We start from the raw sequence: 23,285 nt of genomic DNA on the forward strand, positions 1-23,285 counted from the left end.
TTGAGTACATCTTTTTTCTTCAGAACAACAACAACAAATACACATGGGAAACATTAAAGAAAGAAAAGTCCAAAAGCTTTTATTATGGTGGTCTGTATCTTTAAAGAGTGTTTACATGGATATCATGCATTAATACTTGAGTACTTTTGTGTTCTTAATAGCTATATTTCTATCAAAATTTTCTAGTTTCTTTCCAAGTCTATCAGAAAAGCTTCATTCATTCCTAGGAGTAGCGTTATTTGTAATGTTTCTCCTGACTTTTTTGAAACTCAAAAAGAAAAAAAAAAAAACAATCCAGCTGCTAGGCTTTAAGGTTTAGGGTAGAACAGAAGAAATAATGGTACTAAATTTACTGGAACTTGTCATGATCACCATCATAATTACATTTATATAAAGCTTGGATTGAAGAAAATCCAACAGTGCCTTTAGAAATACTGATGAAAATCTACCATACAAAAATTGACTGCTTCCACCCACTCCTTCCCACAGTTCCTCAGAGTATCTCTGTGTTTATATTTTGAATGTCTGTGGTATGGAGTTATTGAAACTAAATCAGGTTTTAATAAAACAAGGTATTGTGGGATTTCTGTGGGGCTGAAGTTCAAGTTAACAATCTTGACTATATAACACCAAATATAGATTTTGCTTAAGTTAATGCCAGAGGGAATTTTATTTATCTTGCTTTCTTTTCCTGCTCTACAAGAGAAAAATTAATATCTCATCACCTCTAAGAAAGTCAAAGTTATTCCAGAAGAGTGAGAGGTTATAAAGTTCCCAGCGTTGCAAATAGAGGTAGTTATTTTAAATAATAGCGTTCAACCTTCTATATTGCTTCTCTCGCTCTTTCAGCACAGACCTGTCTCTCTGCAAGGATGGATTCTCAGCTGCAAAGCATCCAGATCCTAATTTATGTGTATGTGAATGTTCAAGGTTAACAAGAATATATTCCCTGTGGGAGAAACAGTCAGTGCCATTCAGACCTCATTCCTTTTTCCTTCCTTGCCATAGAGTAGGCTGTTGAAAATGTGTCTGATGAAACTGCAGGTCCCTATTCTACTCACATGAACAATTTTAATGTTTCTAATTGGGATTAGGTGAAGTATCTCTCCCCTTGACTGGATGGCCAGCAGGCAGGACAAATGAGTTTAAATAACTGCTCTAAATCAAGGAGACAGAGGATAAATTTAACTCTTTTCCCCGACATGATAATTGTTGTCCTGTACACTGTATGGGTTTTGGTTGTTTTTTTTGGTTGTGGTTTGTTTTGTTTTTTTTTTTTTTCCTCCATATGCAACTCAATATCAATGAGCCAAGCATGTGTCCCAGGTGACAACTTGACTGGAAAGTAGGGAAGAGAAGATGAATGGCTCAGGTTTTAAAGCAGGTCACCCTCTTAGCAGGGGGCAGGTGCCTGTCTACTGCCAATTTTACTGGATTACAATAGAAACCTAAGCACAACTTCTGCATGTCTTCTTTATTTAATCTCTAATGGATTCGCACAGGTATTTGGCTGGTTCTGGGGGTACCCTTCCTACACAAAGACCCATATATTGCCCAGAAGGACCAGGACCTATTTGGACCCAGGGACTATGTGTTGGGTAGGATGCCCTGCAATAGGTGTGAAGTATTTATTCTGTATCTGAGCTGGGCAGCTGGGAAAGCCCAGCCTGAGTACAAGATGTGAGGCAGTTTCATTTTGCCTCTAAGCACATCTAAACAATATATGCACAACTGAGAAATTTGCTTGGCCTTGCCTCTTTTAATACAAGGAGCTTGTATTAATAGAGGATAGATAACCAGACTGTCAGCCAGACTATCATTGTGTGTGGCCAACCAGGATGGCCACACATTCCTCTTCCTGTGCACCAAGCTGGTCATTAATCTGTGTTTCCTGACACGCTGACCCTTATTCAAGGCAGCCAGCAACATTCACTGAAGCATGGGAAAGTAGGGAGCATACAGCAGGAAGCCTTTGGAGTGGCAGTGTCAAATGGGACCAGTAAGCGTGCTCTCAGTGCTGCAAAAGGGTGCGAGACATGAGTGGCTAGGCTATGGACTGAGAACTTGTCAGGATGAAACCTGTGCATGCCTCAACTTCTTCTTCTCTCTCCCCTGTGTGCCCCAGTTTCCACATCAAGAAAAGAGGGGGTGCCCTACGCAGGACCTGCGATGCCCCCCGGCAGGTTCCAGTGGCGGTGCGTGACGTGCCAGGGCCCTGGGGCACACCATCTCCTGGAATGGTTACAGCCATGAACTGCTCCCACTTATTCTGGGGAGGGCTTATCCAAAGTGCAGATTAACTTGCCATGGATGCAGAGACTTCAGAGCTGGCCGTGTGCAGCATGAGATAAGGCTTGGCAGGGCTGGTGCTCGGCCAGCGCTAAAAAGGGCTGATGGGTGCTGGTGACTGCATGCAGTCAGTACCCCTGTACCCTGCTCTTCAGCACAACCCTCAGCACCCACTGCCATCTGGTGTTTCGTTTTCCAGTATGTCCCAAAAGTCCCAGATAAAGATATTGATTCAACGTTGCTGTGTTGATTTGGTTCCCAAGCAGCTGGCTGAGGTAAAAAAATGGGTTAAGCAGTTAGACTTTCTTGGATTAGACCAGGATCCTATCACTTTTTAATCTTTCCTTTGATAAGATAGCTGAATCACAGTTTTAAAATTACTGCAGCATAGATTTTTAGCCCGCAAATATTTCTTATTTTGATTCCCTGAATTCTTCTTATTTCTTCCCCCAGAACATCCAGGATGAATACAGGGTTCTGTGAATCATCTCATTCATGCTTCATGCAGAGGTAATGCTGCCACTTTACTTATCTGTTTTATTGACCCATTTACATAGCCAAGGGTGGTGCTTGTTGTGGTTTAACCCGGCAGGCAGCTAAACACCACACAGCCATTCGCTCACTCTCCCTCTCCCTAGTGGGATGGGGGAGAGAGTCGGGAAAAAAAAAAGTAAAATTTGTGGGTTGAGATAAAGACAGTTTAATAGGACAGAAAAGGAAGAAACAATAATGATAATAATGATAATAATAATAACATATAAAATAAGTGATGCACAATGCAATTGCTCACCACCCGCCGACCGATACCCAGACAGTTCCCGAGCAGCGATTGCTGCCCCCCTGGCCAACTCCCCCCCAGTTTCTATACTGACCATGACGTCATATGGTATGGAATAGCCCTTTGGCCAGTTTGGATCAACTATTCTGGCTGTGCCCCCTCCCAGTTTCTTGTGCACCTGGCAGAGCATGGGAAGCTGAAAAGTCCTTGACTAGCATAAGCAGTACTTAGCAACAACTAAAACATCAGTGTGTTATCAGCATTCTTCTCCTACTAAATCCAAAACACAGCTCTATGCCAGCTACTAGGATGAAAATTAACTCTATCCCAGTTGAAACCAGGACAGCACTGCAAGCTGCTATTCAATTGGTGATATTCTGACTTCCTGGGATACGAGCAATATGACTAATTTTATGAGTTAAACATTGACAAGATGCCATCAATTTTTAAAAGTCACATTCCTACTTGGCTCTTTCTCATAATCATTGTTACAAGCAAGATTACTGGGATCACCATTATGATAAAAATAAGGGGGAGAAGTGTTTTGCCTTAGTCTGGGGTTTTGGAAGATTTTTTTTTTTTTTTATATTTTGCACTTGATGATATTTATGCATTTGTATGGTCAGTGCCTCTGCTTGTAAGCAGTTTCTTTCCAGAAAATATGTAATTCTGGGTCTGCTTAACAGCAGAAGCACATTACAGATGATTGTGGGGGCGGTGGCTGAAAAGTAGAAGCAGGATAGGGTTGAGGATTGAACTTTGGGTCCACCCCTTTCTGCTTACTGCTGTTGTGCTCTTCCTATTTCAACCTCACCTTTTTGGGATAAACTATTGAACTTGGAAGGAAGGCTCCACATTTCCATTATCATGGCACTCTTTTCATCCCTAACCCCAGTCTTTATAGCCATTGTATGTGTTTTGATTGGAGTAATACTGAAGAAGACTAATGGAGAGAAGGAAAAACGTGAGACTAAAAGCAAGCCTCTATCTCGCCCATGGGTGGATGAACATTTAAAAGATGGCACTGACCACCACTTAGAGGAAGAAGGTAAGAAAAATCTAAGCTGTTTTGTTATTTGAATTTGATTTGCTGGTACAAATAAAGAAGATGCGATCTTCTCAACTTCTCCACAGTGATGGAGACGCATAGTGCTACTGCTGCTGTGCCCTGAGCTTGTCAGCTCTGTGGAAGGAGGCTGTCCTGATGTCATGTCACTCTTGGTGTAAATCTCTATTTCCTCCAAATCCCACAGGTCAGAATGCAAAAAGAAAATGCATTTTCAAAGACTGCTGTCTGCCCCTCTGCCCAGCAGATCTCAGACCTATGAGAGACTCTGTGGGGAATGCAGGAAAAGAAAGGAGATACTGCTGAAGCCCCCAGCCTCTTCCCAGGCCTCATTACTGTGAGCAAAGGGAAGACCCGAGCAGAGGGTTTCTCTCTGTAAGCTGATTTTGTAGACATCTCATCCCACTTTACCATCCAGTGCTACATATTTGATCTCAGCACCCCCAGAAAAGTTGGAAATGGGTTTATTACAGTTATTACAGAAGTCCTCCTTTTGTGACTTCTGTGAGCATCCGTGAGAGCTTTAGCCGGATTAGCACTGGGAATCATTTGGGAGGTACGTTGATCAAATATTTAAGAACAAAATGTGGTGATGGTGCTAATCTCTGTTCACTCAACCGTATATTTGAACCTTTACAGAATGCCCCCCCCCCCCCCCTTTTTTTTTTCAGTAGTGATTTCTGACACACAGCTTGGACAAAAGTCTGAGCACAAAATGTACCCTTCCTTCTTTTTGCTTCCTGACTATCCTCCATAAGCTCCCTTCATTCCCTTGCGAAATAAAAATCTACAGGGTTCTGTTCCTATAAAGTTTTTAAACTTGCAGTTAATACAGCCTTTTTCACCCAAGCTAGTTTCAAAGGCTTTTTGTGTGTTTTTTGTCCCATAATGACACATTGCTTGAGTCCACTTCTAGGAATCTTGAAACTTATATTCTTTTTCTGCACGTATACCTTTTTCTAAGAACCATTATTTCTCAGTGTTCGGTGTAGTTTGAGTTACAGTGTTATGAATCAGTTTCCAGAAATAGTTGATACTTGGAACCTTTTAAACCATGTTGACTATTTCCCAAATATACAATATTCCTTTAAAAGTTAGTTCATATGTTGTACCCTCCTTTGTACAATGAAAAATAGATTCTGTATAAAATTATCCCATATTTTCTTTGTCACTAATGGCTTACTAGTTCAGTTAAATTACTGCAAATTACAGTTCCCATGGGTAGTTCAGGTGATAATCTATGAATTATCAGTGGCATCTTTGACTACAGCTGTTTCTATCAGTTTAAAAATTTAGATCCTCTAAATAAACAATCCTATTATCTCTTAACAAGGAGCCTCACTGCAACAGCTACATATACGAAAGGTCTTAGTTGTTTTCCCTGTTATTCAGGCGCTAAATTCAAAACTGTACTAGTTTTACATTGCTTACAAGAAATCGGCAGGCAGGCCGACACACTTGCGCTGTTGTTAAAAGGAGATTTATTTATTTTTAAATAAAACCTCTCTCTATGTACCATGTAATCCAACACTAAATTAGGCTTTCTTGCTTTTAAGAACAAATCATCTTTCCCTTCATGTTGTGTGGTTCCAAACCAACATCTTTGCAAAACAGGCATGTCTTTTACCTCCAGAAAAATTAAAATAATTACATCATGCTTGGGGAAGCTTTTCTTCAGGAGAGGAAAGTCCAGCCTGAGTAAAAAGAGAATATGGCCACCTTGGTAAGGCTATGTTACTCTGCTAATGCTATGCTTCTCTGCTAATGCTATAATCGAGGATCAAAATATTCAGCTTGTTGTCAGTGTTAAAAATTTCAGTGACTGCCATAGATGTTGAAGTGGAAACATGGATGTAAACAGAGATTTTCTTAATAGTAGAGAATATTTGATCTGCTGTGCAAATTCTACTACTTTACTAACATATCTTACTTCATCAGAAAAGCTCTTTCTACTTAAATGTCTCAAGCTGGCTTGTGTTTAAAGACAAAGTTCCTCTAAAGACAATTTGACTTAGGTGAGAATGAAGCATTTTAAAGGCCTTGTCTAAAGCTACAATCTAGGGCTGCTGCAGGTGAACAAGCTGAATTTTGAAGAGCCCTAACAGGAAGAGGCAGCTGAAGACCAAGTCTTTCGATACCTGGCCATGACCAAAGTAAGGGCACTTTGCCAAGAGAGTGAAGTGCTCTGTAAGAAAAGCACTGAACTTACTCGGGCATCATCCACTCCGTCAACCTTCCCTCAAGTGGCACTGCTGGGGATGTTTCCCCTGAGAGGGTCATACCTTTGAGCAGCAAAGCATGAGGTGTAATTAGCTGAACTGCTTGGACAGACTCAGTAGAGTCACTTATTGGCAGTGAAGGGCAGAAGGGGAGGGCCAAATGCTCCCGAGCTTGTCTGTGTTATGCTTTCAGCAGCTGAAGAGCAGGATGTTTCTCAGAGCAGCCAGAAACCCAGTTTTGTGGTTAAGTGGAAAGTATTCACTCAGTCCATTTGTTTAATGCCTTAGCTGGCAGTACTTCAGATTTGTTTGCATACTCATCTGTCCTCTAACTTTTTTCTTCATTTATGAGATCCAGAATGAGAGATTGTTGTGCTGTGGACTGGCAAGAATGGTCTGCATGTGTGTATATCTGGCCATCTCTTGCATTAGGCCATGTGTGATTACCAAGTAGATAACAGACGGAAAAAGATGTTTCTTCAGCCTTGTCTTGAACGATGAGTCACAAGGACTCTCTTTTAGTAGTGGGCATCTGATCCCAAAGTCTCCCACTGCTTCAGGTTTACACAATTAGATATATCTGGACCGTTGCAAAGGCAAGTTCAGTCTTTAGCCCAGTGTATATTGGCCACTTTCTTGGTCATATATTCAGATCAATACAATTGATGGATGAGGTGAATACAGACCCAGTTTACAGTGGTGTGGGGGATAAGGTTGAATTTTATTTGTGTCCTTGTTGATCTGGGGATCAGTTGCAGAGATTAATAGCAAAGGCATTTTATTACTGCATATTTAAGTGTGGAGACTTTGGTGATGTACTCGACTTAAGGACTACAAAGCAATCTACAAAGGCCCAAATGTTCCGTCTCTTCTGAAAATGCACTGCTCATTGCTTGTGATACTTCTTATAATAGACCCCTGCCACTTAGAAGTATTTCTCCTCTCCCCAAGTTCAAAGGCTTCCAATAACTTTTAATAATACTACTGACATGAATGAGGCAACAGCCGTTTAATTTTCAAATTCAATGGCAGTTTATGCTTTGTGTCATTTAGGAACACAGGACTTACATGGACATGGTGCATCATTGTGTTTGTCTCCCTGCTGCTGCAGACACCTTCAGCCTTTGTCACCATCTGAATGAACATGAAAATTGGCCTTTTTTGACCCTGTTTCTTTAACCTTGCTGGAAGGCTATTCCAGAACTTTGTGCTATGGGTTAAAAAGTCCTCATCTGCCTGCCTGCCCAAACTTATTTAATACTACTCTATACCCATTTTTCCTGTTCCATCCTCTTGTTAGTTTAAAAGGCGCTTTTCCAGCCCTGGTGTATACCTTCCTGTGGTTTACAGACAGCAGTCAGATTACCTCTCAACTTTCCTTTTACTAGGTAAAGCAGCAAATCTTCTCTTTATAAAACAGCCACTCTGTTCCTCTGAAGACCTTAAGAAACCTTCTGCAGCTATATTCTAGTTTGAGATAATTTTTACAATATTTTGATGCTGGCCTCTTTCTTCCAAGGTCCACCTCTCCCACTTGATACATACTTCTTTTGCTTAAGATCCCCGACCAACTCTTGAGGTTTCCAGGATCAGCCTGCCAACCACAATTTATAACTCACTAGTAAGGCACTCCATCTCTTTTAGTTCCCTATTATCACACACTCAGTTCAGGATTGGATTCACTACTGGGATTCCTATAGTGGCAGATTATGTAGCAGCCTGCCATTAATCAAGCAAAAAACCACAGGTTCAGTTGCCCAGCATTTTAAGTCCAAAGATCTGAAAGCTTTCTTTATATACATTTAATTGTTTTCCTATGCATCATGTCTTTACACTGGAAAAGAGGATTGGAGAGGAATTCTATGCTTAGGAAGCAACTCCTTAGAGAAGAAACTGAAAGAGCTGGTTTGGAAAGTAAACTCATTGGTCTAGACTGAGGTTACAAGTGAGGTTTCTCAAGCATCAGCCTCAAGACCAACTGATACTATTATCTAGTGGTCTTTGCATAAAACCAAGGAGTGTCCAAGTAAAATTTCTTAAATGATGTACAACTGGGAGCCCACAACACAGGGAAGTGTCACTGTAGGTAAAATAAATGGCCAACAGAAATGAAATGACAAGTCATTGTTCTCAGTGTGAGGTTATGTTACTAGGAACTTATGGTAAGAGTTTTTGCTCCAAATTGAGGCAAAATTTATTACGTGATTTGTAGGCTGATTATAACCTCCCATATGAACTGCTGGGAAGAACACAAACATCATCTTAAAATGTATCCAGAGAGGAATTTCTGGTAGAGTTAGAGAAATAGTACTTTTAAAATGAGATTTCACTCAGGATATCTGAGCCAAAACCATTTTAGATTTGCTTAAAAAGGAGGAAGCCTAATAACTCTTGCAAATGTACAACAGAATCGATGGCAATCTTGAGAATGTGGCTAATAAGATAATAAACTGATTAGCAGAATGTCTGTTGTCCATCAAATGGTGGAATACACAGAATTGTAAACAAGACATTTGTAGTATTGTATAACGTGACTGTACAAACAGGAGTATGTCCAAACACAGCAATTAAAGATATAGAGAGCATGCACTAAACAGATGGTGCTGATAATGATTTTAGCTAAGCATATGGATAATGTTAACTGCTAAAAATGAATGGTAGACACATGGTGGAAGAGAATAAATACTAGATTAATTTATTATTTAAAAAAAATTGCCAGGAGAATTTTGGTTTTGTGTGTTAGTTCTCTCACTTCTGGGTTTTTCTTCTGCCTCAGCCAGTACTCCTGTTTTGAGTACATTAATGTTTTTAAGTTTTGCTTACAAAACTTAAGCTCAGATATGGTGACTGTCATATTCTCATTCTCACTAGTCACCTCCTCTTTGTCCTATGTTCAACATCTTCGAAAATACATTTCTTGTTTCATCATGTTATTATTAAGTTGAACCATCCAGACCACACAGCAGCTTCATTTCTTTTCTTCTCTTCTACTTACATGGATTACAAAAAAACCCAACCAACCAACCAAACAAGCAAGCAAACCTCACAAAATGTATTGCAGCTTGGCTTTAGGTAATACTGCAAGTTTTATACTTTCTGACTGACAAGGCCTAGGTTTCTGTGCTAACTAATCCTTTTCTTCCATTCCTAGTTGTCTATAGATCATTTGAGATGTTTATTCAACCAATTACATCTAAGATTATTTTTATACCTTTGATTTAAAGAAATGCCAAATCTCTCTGCTTCCTGATCCCTGAATTCTTCAATCTGAGTTCTGCAACTTAATTTTTCATAATCCCTTGTTTTCCTCAAGTTTGTTCCCTTAAAAATTGAGAGCCACAGTTGTAGACCTACTTTTCCTTACCCTTTCATTTAGTCAATTAAATTGAATGAACTGATAATCTCAGTTTAAGGGTAGGTTTTTGGTTTTTTTGTTTGTTTGTTTCTTTTATAATGTCCTCCCCTCTCACTGAAACCAAAGCTAAGAGAGTCATTGCACAAGAGAAAACCAGGTCATTTTATTAAGGTATTGGATGCTTCACCTGGGAAGCCTGGTTTATAGTATTATCATAATATTTCCTCTTCGGTCTATGTGTGGAAAGCCATGCTTCTGCCATGTACTTCATAACAATGATGTGATTGAGGCAATATAACTCTCCCTTAAAGATGTGTCCTGATCTGCATGTGACCCTGGGGGCCTTTGTAAGCTTCACACTATCCCAGAAGACAGTGCATCTCAAAAAGCAACCCTTTTTTTAGCCATGCTACTTTTTTATTTCTTTACAATCTACCACAATGTCAGTTATTACTTATTTTTTATTGATATGCTTCCTGGACAAATCAAAGCAGGTACTGCTGTTGTTACTGCATCTTCATTCTTCCCTCCCTGTCACGTTTTGTTTCATGTTCTGTAGAGGCACTGACAGCTCTTCCAGTTTGCTGTCTAGGCCTCTGCACTCAACTGGCCACAAGCAACATTCTCTTTGGATTAAGTACATCATCTGAGCCAGCTCTCTGACTACTGTCCTCATCCCTATAAGTAATTTAATCTTGCTCTTCATCCTTCTGTCCTTCAATATTCACATATGTATTGATGGTCTATCACCTACCTGACTTTCCCCTCCTTGTGTTTCAAAACCAGGTACAGAGATTACACAAATTTCCTCCAGCCTTTGCTCCCATTTGACAAACCTCCTTTGTAAAGATTTTCAGTATTTTATAGACTACTCTCAGTATCTCTAACTCAAAATGGTTGTTGGTAGTTTTGCAATAACACTAGAAAAAGAGATGACCAAGCGGGGCTTGGATTTGCTTAGAAGCCAAGGTTAGTGGCTGAATCAGCTCCATCAGTGGCTGAATAAAAGGTATGGTACATTGAATGTATGGTATTTCCTACTTTCTGAACTTTGATAAAAACCTCATCATAAGAAAGTAAATAACGAGGGCACATAAGAACTCTTGGGTCCTGGAGTTAGTTCTATTTGACTGTTTCTAGGCTAGAAATACTCTATTTCTATTTCCCAGGACACTCAACATTGTAAGCTTGGGAAATGGATAGGGATGATCACTACCACACATTGGTATAAGCACAAATAGCATAGTCTGACCTGAAATTTTCACCAAGACGCTAATCCTATACCTACTATCAGCATAGTTTTGTGGTCAGATTCTGCCTTCTGATAGGCAATGAACAACCTCAGCTGATTTCAGGAAGTTCTTTATTATCATAAGGAAAATATTTCTCCCATTTAGAAACTCCTTTTATGTGAGTGCCTATGTATAAAATTAAGATGCATGTCATTCTGTGTAACTGCTAAATCTCAGTTCAGCAACAAATATCTTTGTTGTGGTTTCAGTGCTGCTATACACAAGATGGATTTGGAGAGGGAGAATTAATTTTATTGGACTAATCAAGACAGTTGCAGGAGGCCATCCAGCTTCCAGGCCTGTAAGTCCTTCGAGAGGAACTTGCAGGAGAGGTTATGGGGCCAAAGCTTGCATGATTTTCTATCCTGTCTATATCAATGGTCACCTTCTGAATTCCTCTACTGGCCAGACAGTCCTCAATCAAGTTGGAAAGTGTTGCTGCGTTGCTGTCTCTCAGCTCCCTGTTTTTTCCCTTAGGGTTTTATACATTTTTGGGTCATCACTTTTTCTCTCAAATCCTTTGGCTGCCAGCCATCACTGTCTCAGCTTCTGTCTGTGGAAGGTTTTTTACTTCCACTTTTTACTTTTTTTCTTTCTCATCCAGTATGGCTTTAGCTCATGTTCTTTCTCACATCTTCACAGCAATTGTGTCACTGTGCCTCTGATGACATGGGCCCTACCCTCTGGGCTGAGGGTTACACCTTCTTCCAAGCCACCAGGCAAAGAGGCAAGAGGGAGAGAGATGCATCCTGCAAACTATTCCACAACTGCTTTCCCTGTGAATCGTCAAGGAGAGGCTGCATAGTGGCTTTTACCAGCTTAATACAGTGGTCCTTGAAAATGGCATACTATGGTACCATGCACAGCGTAGAAGATGTGGGAAGGATGCAGAGCTCTGTCTCCCTGCCTCCCCTCCCCAGCTAGCCTACCGCCCTAAAACCTGTAGGATGTTGAACACTGGGTCCCCAGCAGCAGGTCTTCCTCTCAACATCCTATTGCACCACACTACTTGATAGTGTAAACATAGCTCTTTAACCCCATGGTATTCTCTTCACTGTGTGTGGAGGAGGAACAGCAAAAAAGGGGGTATGAAAGTTTCTGAAAGAGAAGACCACCTGAATCCTAGCAAAGGGCAAGTCCTAGTCAGCGGGTTGCTACTGAATAGTAAATAATCTACTGTACTGAGCATAAGCCACAAAGGGAACACTAGGAAGAGGCATCCTCTTCCTTTTTCAGTTTGAGTGTGCAAGATGCCCACAAAAATAATTTTTACAATGGGTCACTGCTTCCCATTACCATGGAGCCAGGTCCTTGCAGACCGTGACTGAGAGTGCTTAACACAGGCATGAAATGCTAAACAAAACAAACTTTCTGGGTGACTTCTTTGTATGCAAAATGAAATGTATGTTGTTTGGTGCCCAGAATCATTCTGTTTAGATTCAACATGTGAAACTGGATATATTGCAGCCTCTTGCACATGCTGAGCCACACTTGTGAATATTTCACTGCTGTTTATAAAACAACAAAAAAATCAGCCTGGTCTCTAAGGCAACGGCATACTACTAAAATACAGAAATAATTGCTGTTTGAATTTGCACTGAAGATTGCTATGACTCTGGGATAATAGCCTAATGGCGACTGAAAAAGAACTGGAATATTTTTTCCTGACTCAGCTCTCTGTAGCAGATTGCTCAATACTATTGACTAGTCAAAATGCAAAATTTAAATGGCTTTAACTTCCACATAATAGTTGCAAAAAATGCTATCCCTGCTGATTCGAGGAGTGCAGGGGAGAAAGACGAGATCTCAGAGACAACAGAAGATGCCTTTTGTGGTATTAAAAAAAATACAAAACAGAGAGACAGATTTCAGTGAAGTGAGGAACCATTTTGAGTTCTTAAATTAAAGACAAGAAACACAATATCCTACATTTGATATGTTGTTATCCTAAGTATAGATGCCTGTCATCCTTTTCCTCTTATGCTGAAAGTACCATGAAACCAGAGAACTTAACCACAAAGTCACATTTGTGCAGAGCCTAGACTTGTAATGCTTCTCCTATGAAACACGAATATGGAAGAAGCTGACATTCAGCTCTTCAGAGGAGATTTTATACATCTTGGTAGTCAAGTCCTCTCCTTAACTTCAGTAATTTAACTGATTTTCTTCTTTTTTTTTTCTTTTCTTATTAGACTGCTCAGATTGGAACACACATGTTCACATTTACTTACTGAGAAATGTGGGCTCAAAGGTTGGCCACCTTTTCACTGCTGTTTCAGCTTGTAACCCACTTTTACAGGCAGGCTTGCAGACTGAAGTGGGGAAGGCTGTAACTTCTTCATGGATCACACTTGCTACAGCCAGCCAGGACCCTCCTGCCTCTTGGTATTTAAACAAGGTGTTTGTTCAGTAGCTGGAGCTAGGGATCAATGAGTTGTGTCAACTGGAACCTCGGACTTCGCCTTTCCAGTGGTGTAGAAGTGCAATGTATGCCAATGCAGGCCAAAGTGCATTACAGTGCTGAATGGTGAATGCCAAAGATATAAACAGCACTCTCCAGCAAAAAAATCCCTAACCACTTTTATTTTCTTGCAGAGCTTGATGAAGAGTGGCAAAGACTTGATGAAAATGTTGCCCATGTCCCCTTCTTTGTGGAGCGCTACTCTGAGGCTGAAATGATTAAAAGGTCACAGATGTTTTATGAGCTTCTTAATAAGAGGCGGTCTGTCAGGTTTCTCAGTGATGAGCCGGTCCCCAGGGAGGTTATCGATAATGTCATCAGAACAGCAGGTATGGTACTGAGTGGTTCAAGGTCTGAAAAGAAAAACAACAAAAAAAAAACCCCCAAAACAAAAAAAAGAGATCAGCATTGCTGTTCAACTGTGTAAAAGTGATGTGGAAAAGCCAAGGGAATTGGCAGTTGGCTTATGGTTTTCCTAGATTCACCTGTAGCCATAATGAATGAGAACCCATTGATTGATTGGAAATTACTCAGCTTGAACAGCTATATGTCAGGGACTGGTTTGGAGCATTCCCAATTCCTTTGCATTTGCAGTGCACCCAAAAGTGAAAAAGAGCATTTCAACAGCATGAAACAAAACATTTCATTTCCAAGCTTTGAAAGATATTATTTCAAATAAAATTGGTGTACAGTTTAGTGAAACATCTTTCAAATAGAAATATTGAAGTGTTTTCTCTCAAAAATGTCAAACCATGTATACTTCACATGCTTTAAAATTTCATTCATTATGATGATATTTATCATGTGTGGGTTTTATTTGTTGGTTTTTTTTTTTTTTTCCCCCAAACAAGGTGATGAAATTGTCCCAGCCATGTGAAATATTTTAGTTTACGTAAATGGCTGGGGTTTATTACGTGAAAAAAATTTCAGTCTAGAACAAAAAATCTTTTCCAGTCCTTTCGGCATCAATGCCAGGTCCCTATTGTATATGACTGGAGAGTTATGCTGAGGACCCTGATCGAGGTTATTTGACTGAGTGTCAGAAAAGAATTTTCCTTTTTTTTTTTTTTGAGAACTTGTGTTTCAAATCATTACTGTAATGTCCTGGCCTAATCTCCTCTCTGCTTTAGTAACATTGACTTCAGCCAGTAGTGGTTTTGACTCTCATTATTTCTCTTCTATGAACCAGTTGCTGTTAGTATAGAAAGCCCTTAGAGAAAAGTTCAGTAGCCTCTAGCAGGATTAATAATATAGAGATTCTGAGCAATTGATGTGCATTGTTTTCCCTTTAAAAACTGTAAACAGCTTCGTTACTGCACTGTAACAAGGCTCCATCTTCCTCTAATTAGCTGGGAGTCATTAAGACACTGAGCATGTTTTGGCAAATGCAGCAAGGCGAACAAGCCTGGAGTGCAGATGAAGTACTTAACACTGAAAGCTTTGGGCTGTGTGGAGGAAAAGAAAACAAAGCAAAGCATAAATGTCATCAGTTCTTACCCAAACCTGAGTAGGGGCAAGGTTCACGATATAAACACATTTTAATATAAAAGATAGTTCAAGCTGCTTATTCAGTGTTTCATAAACTGAAATCAGCACTTAGATAAGCAAATACAGTATCTGTTCAAGACCTTCAAATATTTTTAAAATGTCTGAAGGGCTAGAGAGACCTGAACAGTCTCCTTAACTTATTTCTCTGTGAGTTTGTACAGATAACTATATTCTTCAGCTTCTCGCTTTCATCTGCTAGGCAGTTAAATTATTCTCCAGTGGTGTTGGTGTGTAATAATCAAGGCTGAATAAGCAAGTCCAGACATGACGTGCACACCTACATACACCAGCTGTCTTTGGGACAACAAACTCAGACTTGTATACTATATGGCAGATGTCTGCATTGTGCAGCTCCTCATCTTTGTCAGTTAGTGACAGATTCGTGCGGGTGGTCGCTTAGCCTTGTTTCCCTGAAAGCCATTAGCTTTGCCCTTCAGCTAAAACCATGTCTCATGGTTGCATATTCAGACAGTGTGTTGCTTTGGGTACAATGCTTTGCATTAACATTACTGTGTGCCTATATTGCACCATAATACTGCCTCACCATAAGAACCACAAAGGAATTTTTACAAATTTTTGCTTCCTGTAAGATGGCTGTATGAAAGGACTGATCTCTGTCATTGAACGGGACTTCACATTCTTTGAGAAACAAATGAACAGAGATTGTCTGCCAGAACTTATCTCAATCCTTTTCTTCCCATCTCATCAACTTGCTTTCCCATTGCTCTGTTGGTCAGTCTGAAAGCCCACAAAGAAGAGCTGATACCTCTTGCTGCACACCCTCCTTCAGCATTGTGCCAACCGGGTTTTCATCTTTCCCTGTTTTTGTATGGAGGTACTTCTCCCAGTGGAGCACACACTGAGCCCTGGACCTTTGTGGTAGTTCAAGATCCACATTTAAAACATAAGATTCGTGAGATCGTAGAAGAAGAAGAAGAAATCAACTACAAAAAAAGGATGGGAGACAGATGGGTTAATGACCTGAAAAGATTCAGGTATGAAAAGGTCAATTTGCTAAGGGGTTTGAAGGGAGCTGTGTTTTGGTCTAGGAAAGACTATACTGGGAAGTTTCAGTCATGTGTTGGGTTTTGGGGGTTTTTTTCATTGCTTTCCCTTCGTTTCAGGAAGAAAAAAACAAGCTGAAAATATTCAGCTCAATTTTTAAAACCTTGTTTTAAAAATGTTCTTTCAAGTTGGTGCTCCTTAAACTCTCCCCAGTTTTCTGGTGCTGCTCAGGAGGGCGGCTGTAAATATTTCCCACTTCCTGATCACAGAAAAAGAAGGAAGGTGGGGTCAGAGACTGCCCCAGACAGAGAGTTGCCAGGGCTGCTATATTGTGGTCCTTTTGCTAATTTACAGCTGGGAAGAAGAAACTCCGGTCTGAGGAAAGCAAAGTTCCCACCCAGCAGGAGCTGAAAAAAAAAAAAAAAAAAGACTATCTCTATATGTTAATTCTGGCTGCCTTGTTCTAAGGGCCAGGTGAGATGCAACACCTGACAGATACCCACAAAAGAAAAACTCACTATGCCTGTGTGCTTCAATCTTACCAGAGGAAGGATGAAATAAGTGACTCAGATGTTCAGCACACCTTTTCCTGTTGCATGGCCTTGTCTTGATTCTCAAGATGATGGGAAACTTACTGAAAGCATCAGAGTCTAGAAAACTGAAGGGATAAAAGAAGCTTGTCTTGATTTCTTCTAGTCTTCCTTTTCCTTTTCTTCCTCCCTCTCACTTTGAATATATTTCTAAGATTCATATTTGGAAAGAAAAACTTGAAAATATGTGTAGAATTGTGCCTTGGTGGCTGGTTCATAAAATTGCCTCCAGTAAAAGGGATTATATACTCTCCATCTTGAAACTCTTCAAAGCATTTGGCTCCATCTTTTTTTTTTTTTTCTATGTAACCTCTGTTGCCATAACTCTTGTCCCAGTTTTTCCCTGCTGTTTGCCAAACAATGAAGCTCCCAAAGCCATTGGGAGTTTTGCTGCTGACTGAGGTAGCCCCAAGGCTTGTCCCTATGCAAGTGCTGAATTATGCAATATTTAATTGTTCCAAATGCCCTCCAAAGTCTGACTGACTTGCTTAACCTCACACAATGGGAAGACATCTACTGAGTCTTGGCTTGTCAAATGAAGCATATGTGCAAAGCTTTATAGGGTTGATTTGCCCTTGTTTCATAATGTTGTTAATTTTCAGGTGCTTGTGTACTATGTAAATTTATGTGCTATGTAAAGAACTAAAATATATTTTTTGTATTTTGAGTGAGAACAGTAGAAAGCACACATTTTCTTATCTAAATCCTACATCATAATTGTATATATTGTCATTAAAAGTTTGGGGACCAAATGGATTCTGACAGGGCTGAAATACCCAGAAACAGAATAACATTTTTTTTGCTGTGAGAATATTTTTAGGTTTACACCGTAGAGAAGTTTTGAACTTTTCTGCCAGCGGTTTTCCCTGCAATCATAAAAAAGTTGGCACTGCTGGTAACAGGTGGAGCTGCAAGTCTGCAAAATTCCAGGAATTAAATAATCCCAAGGGCAAATGCTCATGAGGCCAGTTCATAGATAAGGCATCAAGAACTACCTCCTATTTTTATGCAATTCCACTCTTCGGAGTGAGCGTGTCAACTCCTCAGCCGAATCTGTTAAAATTGGGAACTCTGTTCAAGCGTTCTTTTCCCAGAAATGTTTCTATTTAAGCTGATAATACTTAATCCTTTGCAGTAAATGTTCTAAGCTTTAGTCTACTGCTATAATTGTCATGTACCATTAGTGGCACTTTGCAGACAGTAAATGTGACTTATGGGAAAGTGAAAAGGTCGCAAAATAAATGTCTTAAACATTATTCTTTTGCAGAACAAACTGGATCAAAGAGTACTTGGACACTGCTCCCTATCTGATCCTCATTTTCAAGCAGGTATATGGGCAGCTTCCGAACGGCAAAAAGAAGACTCACTATTACAATGAAATCAGTGTTTCTATTGCCTGTGGTATCCTGCTTGCTGCACTGCAGGTACATTGACAGAACCAGCACACTGGGAGTCAATATATCGGTTTGGATTATGTACCAAGACTATTCTGCCCAAATGATGGTGGAACCCAATTTAGATTTTAGCATTATCAGTCCTGTGGATCACTCCAACTCCTGGCAATATGTCTTAGTTTTGAGTTTTAAAGTTATTCTGCGCAGGCTGACACCCGAGAAGGTGATTTCTACCCTCAGTACTGGTTAACAAGAAGAAAAATGTTATGCAACATACTTCCAGAGTTGTCACTCTTCTCCTGGAACAGGCTTCATCCCCTGTGGTTTCTGCCTTATGCTAACAGGGCTGACAGGGTCTGCAGATTACCCAGGCATGGCTGTACAGTGCCACACTGGCCCCTTCTTTTCAGTAATCCCTAAAAAATGGCTTGACCCCAAATCATTTTTAGTATACAATACTGGAAAAAAAATCAGGGACATATTTCACAGAACAGGCTGTACTATTTCAATCAGTCTTTCTGAGGCATTTCTGAAAGTGAACTGATTTCTAAGGCTCAGCATGTTTGACACCAGCCAGTTGGATTTTCTTAGTGGTTTCTCAGTGCTCAGTTCTGCATGTTGTATCTGATGTATTCACACAGGTGTTTAAATAGCGAAGCTATTTCGATTGCTAATTTGGCCTGTCAGCAGGGTAACGGCAAGGTGCCACCTCTTATATTAGGCCAATTTCCTACCAGAAACTGCTATTTCTCCTCTACGCTGTTTTGAGTGACACTTCCCTGCACACATTGCTGTTCCTTAGGAGGATCTTCAGGATGGGAAATCTGAGAAGTGAGCAGTACAGAAGCACATTGCTGGGGTGTTGCTGCTCTGCAGCTGCATAGGGCTCTGTATTTTCCCTCCGTGGAGCTGAGAGCAAAGGGGATGCACAGGGAATGGGGCAGAACCAGCACCGTGTCACTAGTGCCTTCGAAGCAGTAGGAGTGACAAGGCTCCACTTTCCCCTGAGCCAGCCCACCATCAGGTGAGACTTCTCTCTACCAACTGTTCGGCTCCGTAGTGCTGTCTCTTTCTGAGCTCTTAGAAATTAATCGACAACACTAAAGAACACAGTGCCATGGACTCATAACATTCAGTACCACCACTATTAGCTCTTCAGAAGTCCATGGAGGTTGCTTAACATGAGAGGCCCATTGTCTGAGCACCTCTCCCTGGCTGACTTTTATATCCCAAAGCCTCCCAAAATGCTTGCTTTAGAGAGAGAGAGAGACTGAAATACCTATCCAAAGACTCTCAGGAAGTGCCTCAGGTGTGGGGTCATATTTGGGATAGTGTCAGCTCTTCACTATTTGTCACATTGTTTAGCTTTTAAATGAGATTTTGTATGAGAGGAGGAGTGATGCATAGACTTATTTTAGGGTTCTGATGTAAGCCCGAACATTGGCCACTGTGAGAGATGGCAAACTGTGACAAACTCTGAGGTAGAGCATGAGCCCCCTATCCCTGTCAAGTACACCTCTTGAGCAGGAACAAATGGTCACAAGGCTGTAAGACATCTTCCTGCCAGCTGTATGGGGGTAAGAACTGAAATGTTCCTGTGTATGAGCCAGATGAACCCCATGGCACAATGTGCTGGTTTTGGCTGGGATAGAGTTAATTTTCTTCACAGTAGCTAGTATGGGGCTATGTTTTGGATTTGTGCTGGAAACAGTGTTGATAACACAGGGATGTTTCAGTTCCTGCTGAGCAGTGCTTACACAGAGTCAAGGCCTTGTCTGCTTCTCACCCCACCCCACCAGCGAGCAGGCTGGGGGTGCACAAGGAGTTGGGAGGGGACACAGCTGGGACAGCTGACCCCAACTGACCAAAGGGACATCCCACACCATGTGACATCATGCTCAGCATATAAAGCTGGGGGAAGAAGAAGGAAGGGGGTGGGGGGACATTCGGAGTGATGGCGTTTGTCTTCCCAAGTAACCATTACATGTAATGGAGCCCTGCGTTCCTGGAGATGGCTGAACACCTGCCTGCCGATGGGAAGTAGTGAATGGATTCCTTGTTTGGCTTTGCTTGCACGTGCGGCTTTTGCTTTACCTATTAAACTGTCTTTATCTCAGCCCATGAGTTTTCTCACTTTTACCCTTCTGATTCTCTCCTCCATCCCACCAGGGGTGGGGAGTGAGCGAGCAGCTGTGTGGCGCTTAGTTGCTGGTTGGGGTTAAACCATGACAGTCTTTTTTGGCGCCCAACTTGAGGCACCAGGAATTCGAGATAAGGATAGTAACTGGGAGAGGTAATGGGCAAAACATGGACTGAACAGTGTTAGAGAGCGGAATGATCATGTGGAATTTTGCTCGTTCTAATTGTGGTGAAGGGACAAGGGGTGCATTGTGTAAATTTTCCACTTTCATTTGGTATTGTGATGATGTTATTTTGATTTTGGTGTGGGGAATTGTTTGTTGTTCATGTGAGTGAAGTTTGTGAAGATTGTGTGATGAATGTGGATTTTAATAATAATTCTTAAATATGTGATTCACAGAGGTGAGGGGTGGAATGTATTGGGTTTGCGTGGCAAGGTTCTGGTAGCAGGGTGGCTACAGGGGAGGATTCTGTGAGAAGCTGCTAGAAGCTTCCCCTATGTCTGATAGAGCCAATGCCAGCTGGCTGCAAGACAGACCCACCGCTGGCCAAGGCCGAGCCCATCAGTGACACTGGTAGCGCCTCTGGGATAACATATTTAAGAAGGGGGGAAAAAATACCTGTGCAACTGCAGCCAGAGAAAGGAGTGAGAATATATGAGAGGAACAACTTTGCAGACACCAAGGTCAGTGAAGAAGGAAGGGGAGGAGGTGCTCCAGGCACCAGAGCAGAGATTCCCCTGCAGCCCCTGGTGAAGACCCTGGTGAGGCAGCTGTGCCCCTGCAGCCCATGGAGGCCCACAGTGGAGCAGATATCCACCTGCAGCCCATGGAAGACCCAACACCAGAGCAAGTGGATGCACCTGAAGGAGGCTGTGACCCTGTGGGAAGCCCATGCTGGAGCAAGCCCCTGGCAGGACCTGTGGACCTGTGCAGAGAGGAGCCCATGCTGGAGCAGGTTTGCTGGCAGGACTCATGACCCCACGGGGAACCCACGCTGGTGCAGTCTGTTCCTGAAGGACTGCACCCCATGGAAGGGACCCTCACTGGAGCAGTTCGTGAAGAACTGCAGCCCGTGGCAAGGACTCATGTTGGAGAAGTTTGTGGAGGACTGCCTCCCATGGGAGGGACCCCATGCTGGAGCGGGGAAATGTGAGGAGTCCTCCCCTTGAGGAGGAAGGAGCGGCAGAGACGACGTGTGATGAACTGACCGTAACCCCCATTCCCGTCCCCCTGCACCACTTGGGGAGAGGAGGTAGAGAAAATTGGTAGTCAAGCTGAGTCTGGGAAGAAGGGAGGGGTGGGGGGAAGGTGTTTTAAGATGTGGTTTTATTTCTCATTATCCTACTGTGATTTGATTAGTAATAAATTAAAGTCATTTCCCCAAGTCGAGTCTGTTTTGTCCGTGACGGTAACTGGTGAATGATCTCTCCCTGTCCTTATCTCGACCCATGAGCCTTTCATTATATTTTCTCTCCCCTGTCCAGCTGAGGAGGGGAGTGGCAGAGCAGCTTTGGTGGGCACCTGGCATTGCAACGATGTCCCCACAACTGCCTCTCCACTTCACTGTAGCCATGGGTCCCCTGTTACACTAGGCACTGCAGGCAGGCTCCTGCTGTACAACATAAAGACATGTCAGGCAGAATAAGGGTATTTCCATTAGCCTGTGCTGTTGCTGTGGTGTAGAAATGCTGTACTATTCTGTAAGCAAAGTAGGTGTCTTTTATGGTACTGTTGAGGCTATTAGTAAATCAGGTGTTCCAAAACCTGCAGAAGAGTCTAATGAAGAAGCATTTTGGGGCTAGTCAATAGGAGAATGTGTAGAGATCTGCTGAGAGCAGTGGATACAAATACAGAGCACAGACCTCTGTCTCACTCTGTTGCTGTCTGTCTTGCTGCAGAACGTGGGTCTGTACACCGTGACCTCCACACCCCTCAACTGCGGCCCCCAACTCCGGGCGCTGCTCCAGCGCCCAGCAAATGAGAAGCTACTCCTGCTGCTCCCTGTTGGCTATCCCAAGAAAGATGCTACTGTGCCTGTGCTGACCCGAAAGCCACTGGAAGACATCATGGTGGTCATGTGAGCCCAGCGCCACAAGGATGGAGCACATCCCTGCTGCCAGCTAGCAAACAGCAGCCCGCTGAAGTTGTCACTGCTGGTTCTGTGTATCGTCCTCCTACGTCACTGCTGCTCTGGCTGTTTACACCTGTATTTCTTTTACTGCTAGTCTAATCACGGCAGCTGCATCTACTAATAGCAGCAAGCAGTCAAGCACTGTGCATTTGACAGGTGCTATTACCAATGAGCCCAGGCAGTTGTTCCAGGGGACACGTATAATGTCATTTAAATGACCTTCCTCGCTCAATTTTTCTTATGCATTGTAGGGACAAATCTTTCCTTGAACTGGAATGTATATTCTCCTTATACTTTTGTGATTACCATTACACAGTTATTTTCACTTCAGAATTTTAATGGAGGTTGTATTAAAAACTATAGAGAGGTCAAACTCAGCTGTGTTATCTTGCTCAGTGTGTGCTATTTAAATGCCCCTTCCCATTCACTGTGTTCAGTTCTGCATTGAAGGAAGCTATTTTTCTCATATACAGTAGCATTTTCCCTACTTAATTGATCTCAAAAACCTTGTCTTATAAAAAAGAAAGCCAAAAAAGGCTTTCTTTGCTGGTACAGTGTCTTCGGCTGGGGGAGATCTAGTAGGAACAAGGCATCCAAGTAATTTCCTTGTTACCATCTATTTATACATGTTCCAGGCACAGCTAGATCATATGGCAGCTATCAGTCGTGCCCCCTATATTTGCTGCTTCCACTGGAAGTAGCCAGAGGGAACTACTATTCTGGTTATCCTGTTTATACCCACAAGTCTTCTAGTTTAACGCCCTGAAATTTAAACTGCTTTAGAGACCCTGATATGCGAGAGGTGCTTTCACGTCACACCAAATCAGGAGTATTTTCGTTTATTTTAAGACAGCTTCCCACAAAAGCAATGCTCCCTACTAAAAGCCTTGTCTACAGGCAAGATGTGAATGGGCACCAGTGGGAGTTGCTCACTGGAAGGGTTGATGCTACTGATATCCGCGCTGGCAGAGCCCCCTCGTGGGGTTGTGGTTCCTGCCGGCTTTGGGAACAGCACA

The 23,285-nt window shown here is 41.8% G+C and overlaps 1 protein-coding gene across 1 annotated transcript; it reads left to right on the forward strand.

Moving 5' to 3' along the window:
* The first annotated feature begins 1,363 nt into the window (after positions 1-1,363).
* Positions 1,364-22,219, forward strand: IYD (iodotyrosine deiodinase). The gene is made up of 6 exons (XM_009490232.2): positions 1,364-1,403; positions 3,876-4,115; positions 13,595-13,789; positions 15,844-16,003; positions 17,871-18,027; positions 22,037-22,219. The coding sequence occupies exons 1-6, from the start codon at positions 1,364-1,366 to the stop codon at positions 22,217-22,219; spliced, it is 975 nt and encodes a 324-aa protein (XP_009488507.2).
* Positions 22,220-23,285: the final 1,066 nt, after the last annotated feature.

This window comes from Pelecanus crispus, chromosome 3 (genome assembly GCF_030463565.1).
Source record: "Pelecanus crispus isolate bPelCri1 chromosome 3, bPelCri1.pri, whole genome shotgun sequence".
Lineage (NCBI taxonomy): Eukaryota > Metazoa > Chordata > Aves > Pelecaniformes > Pelecanidae > Pelecanus > Pelecanus crispus.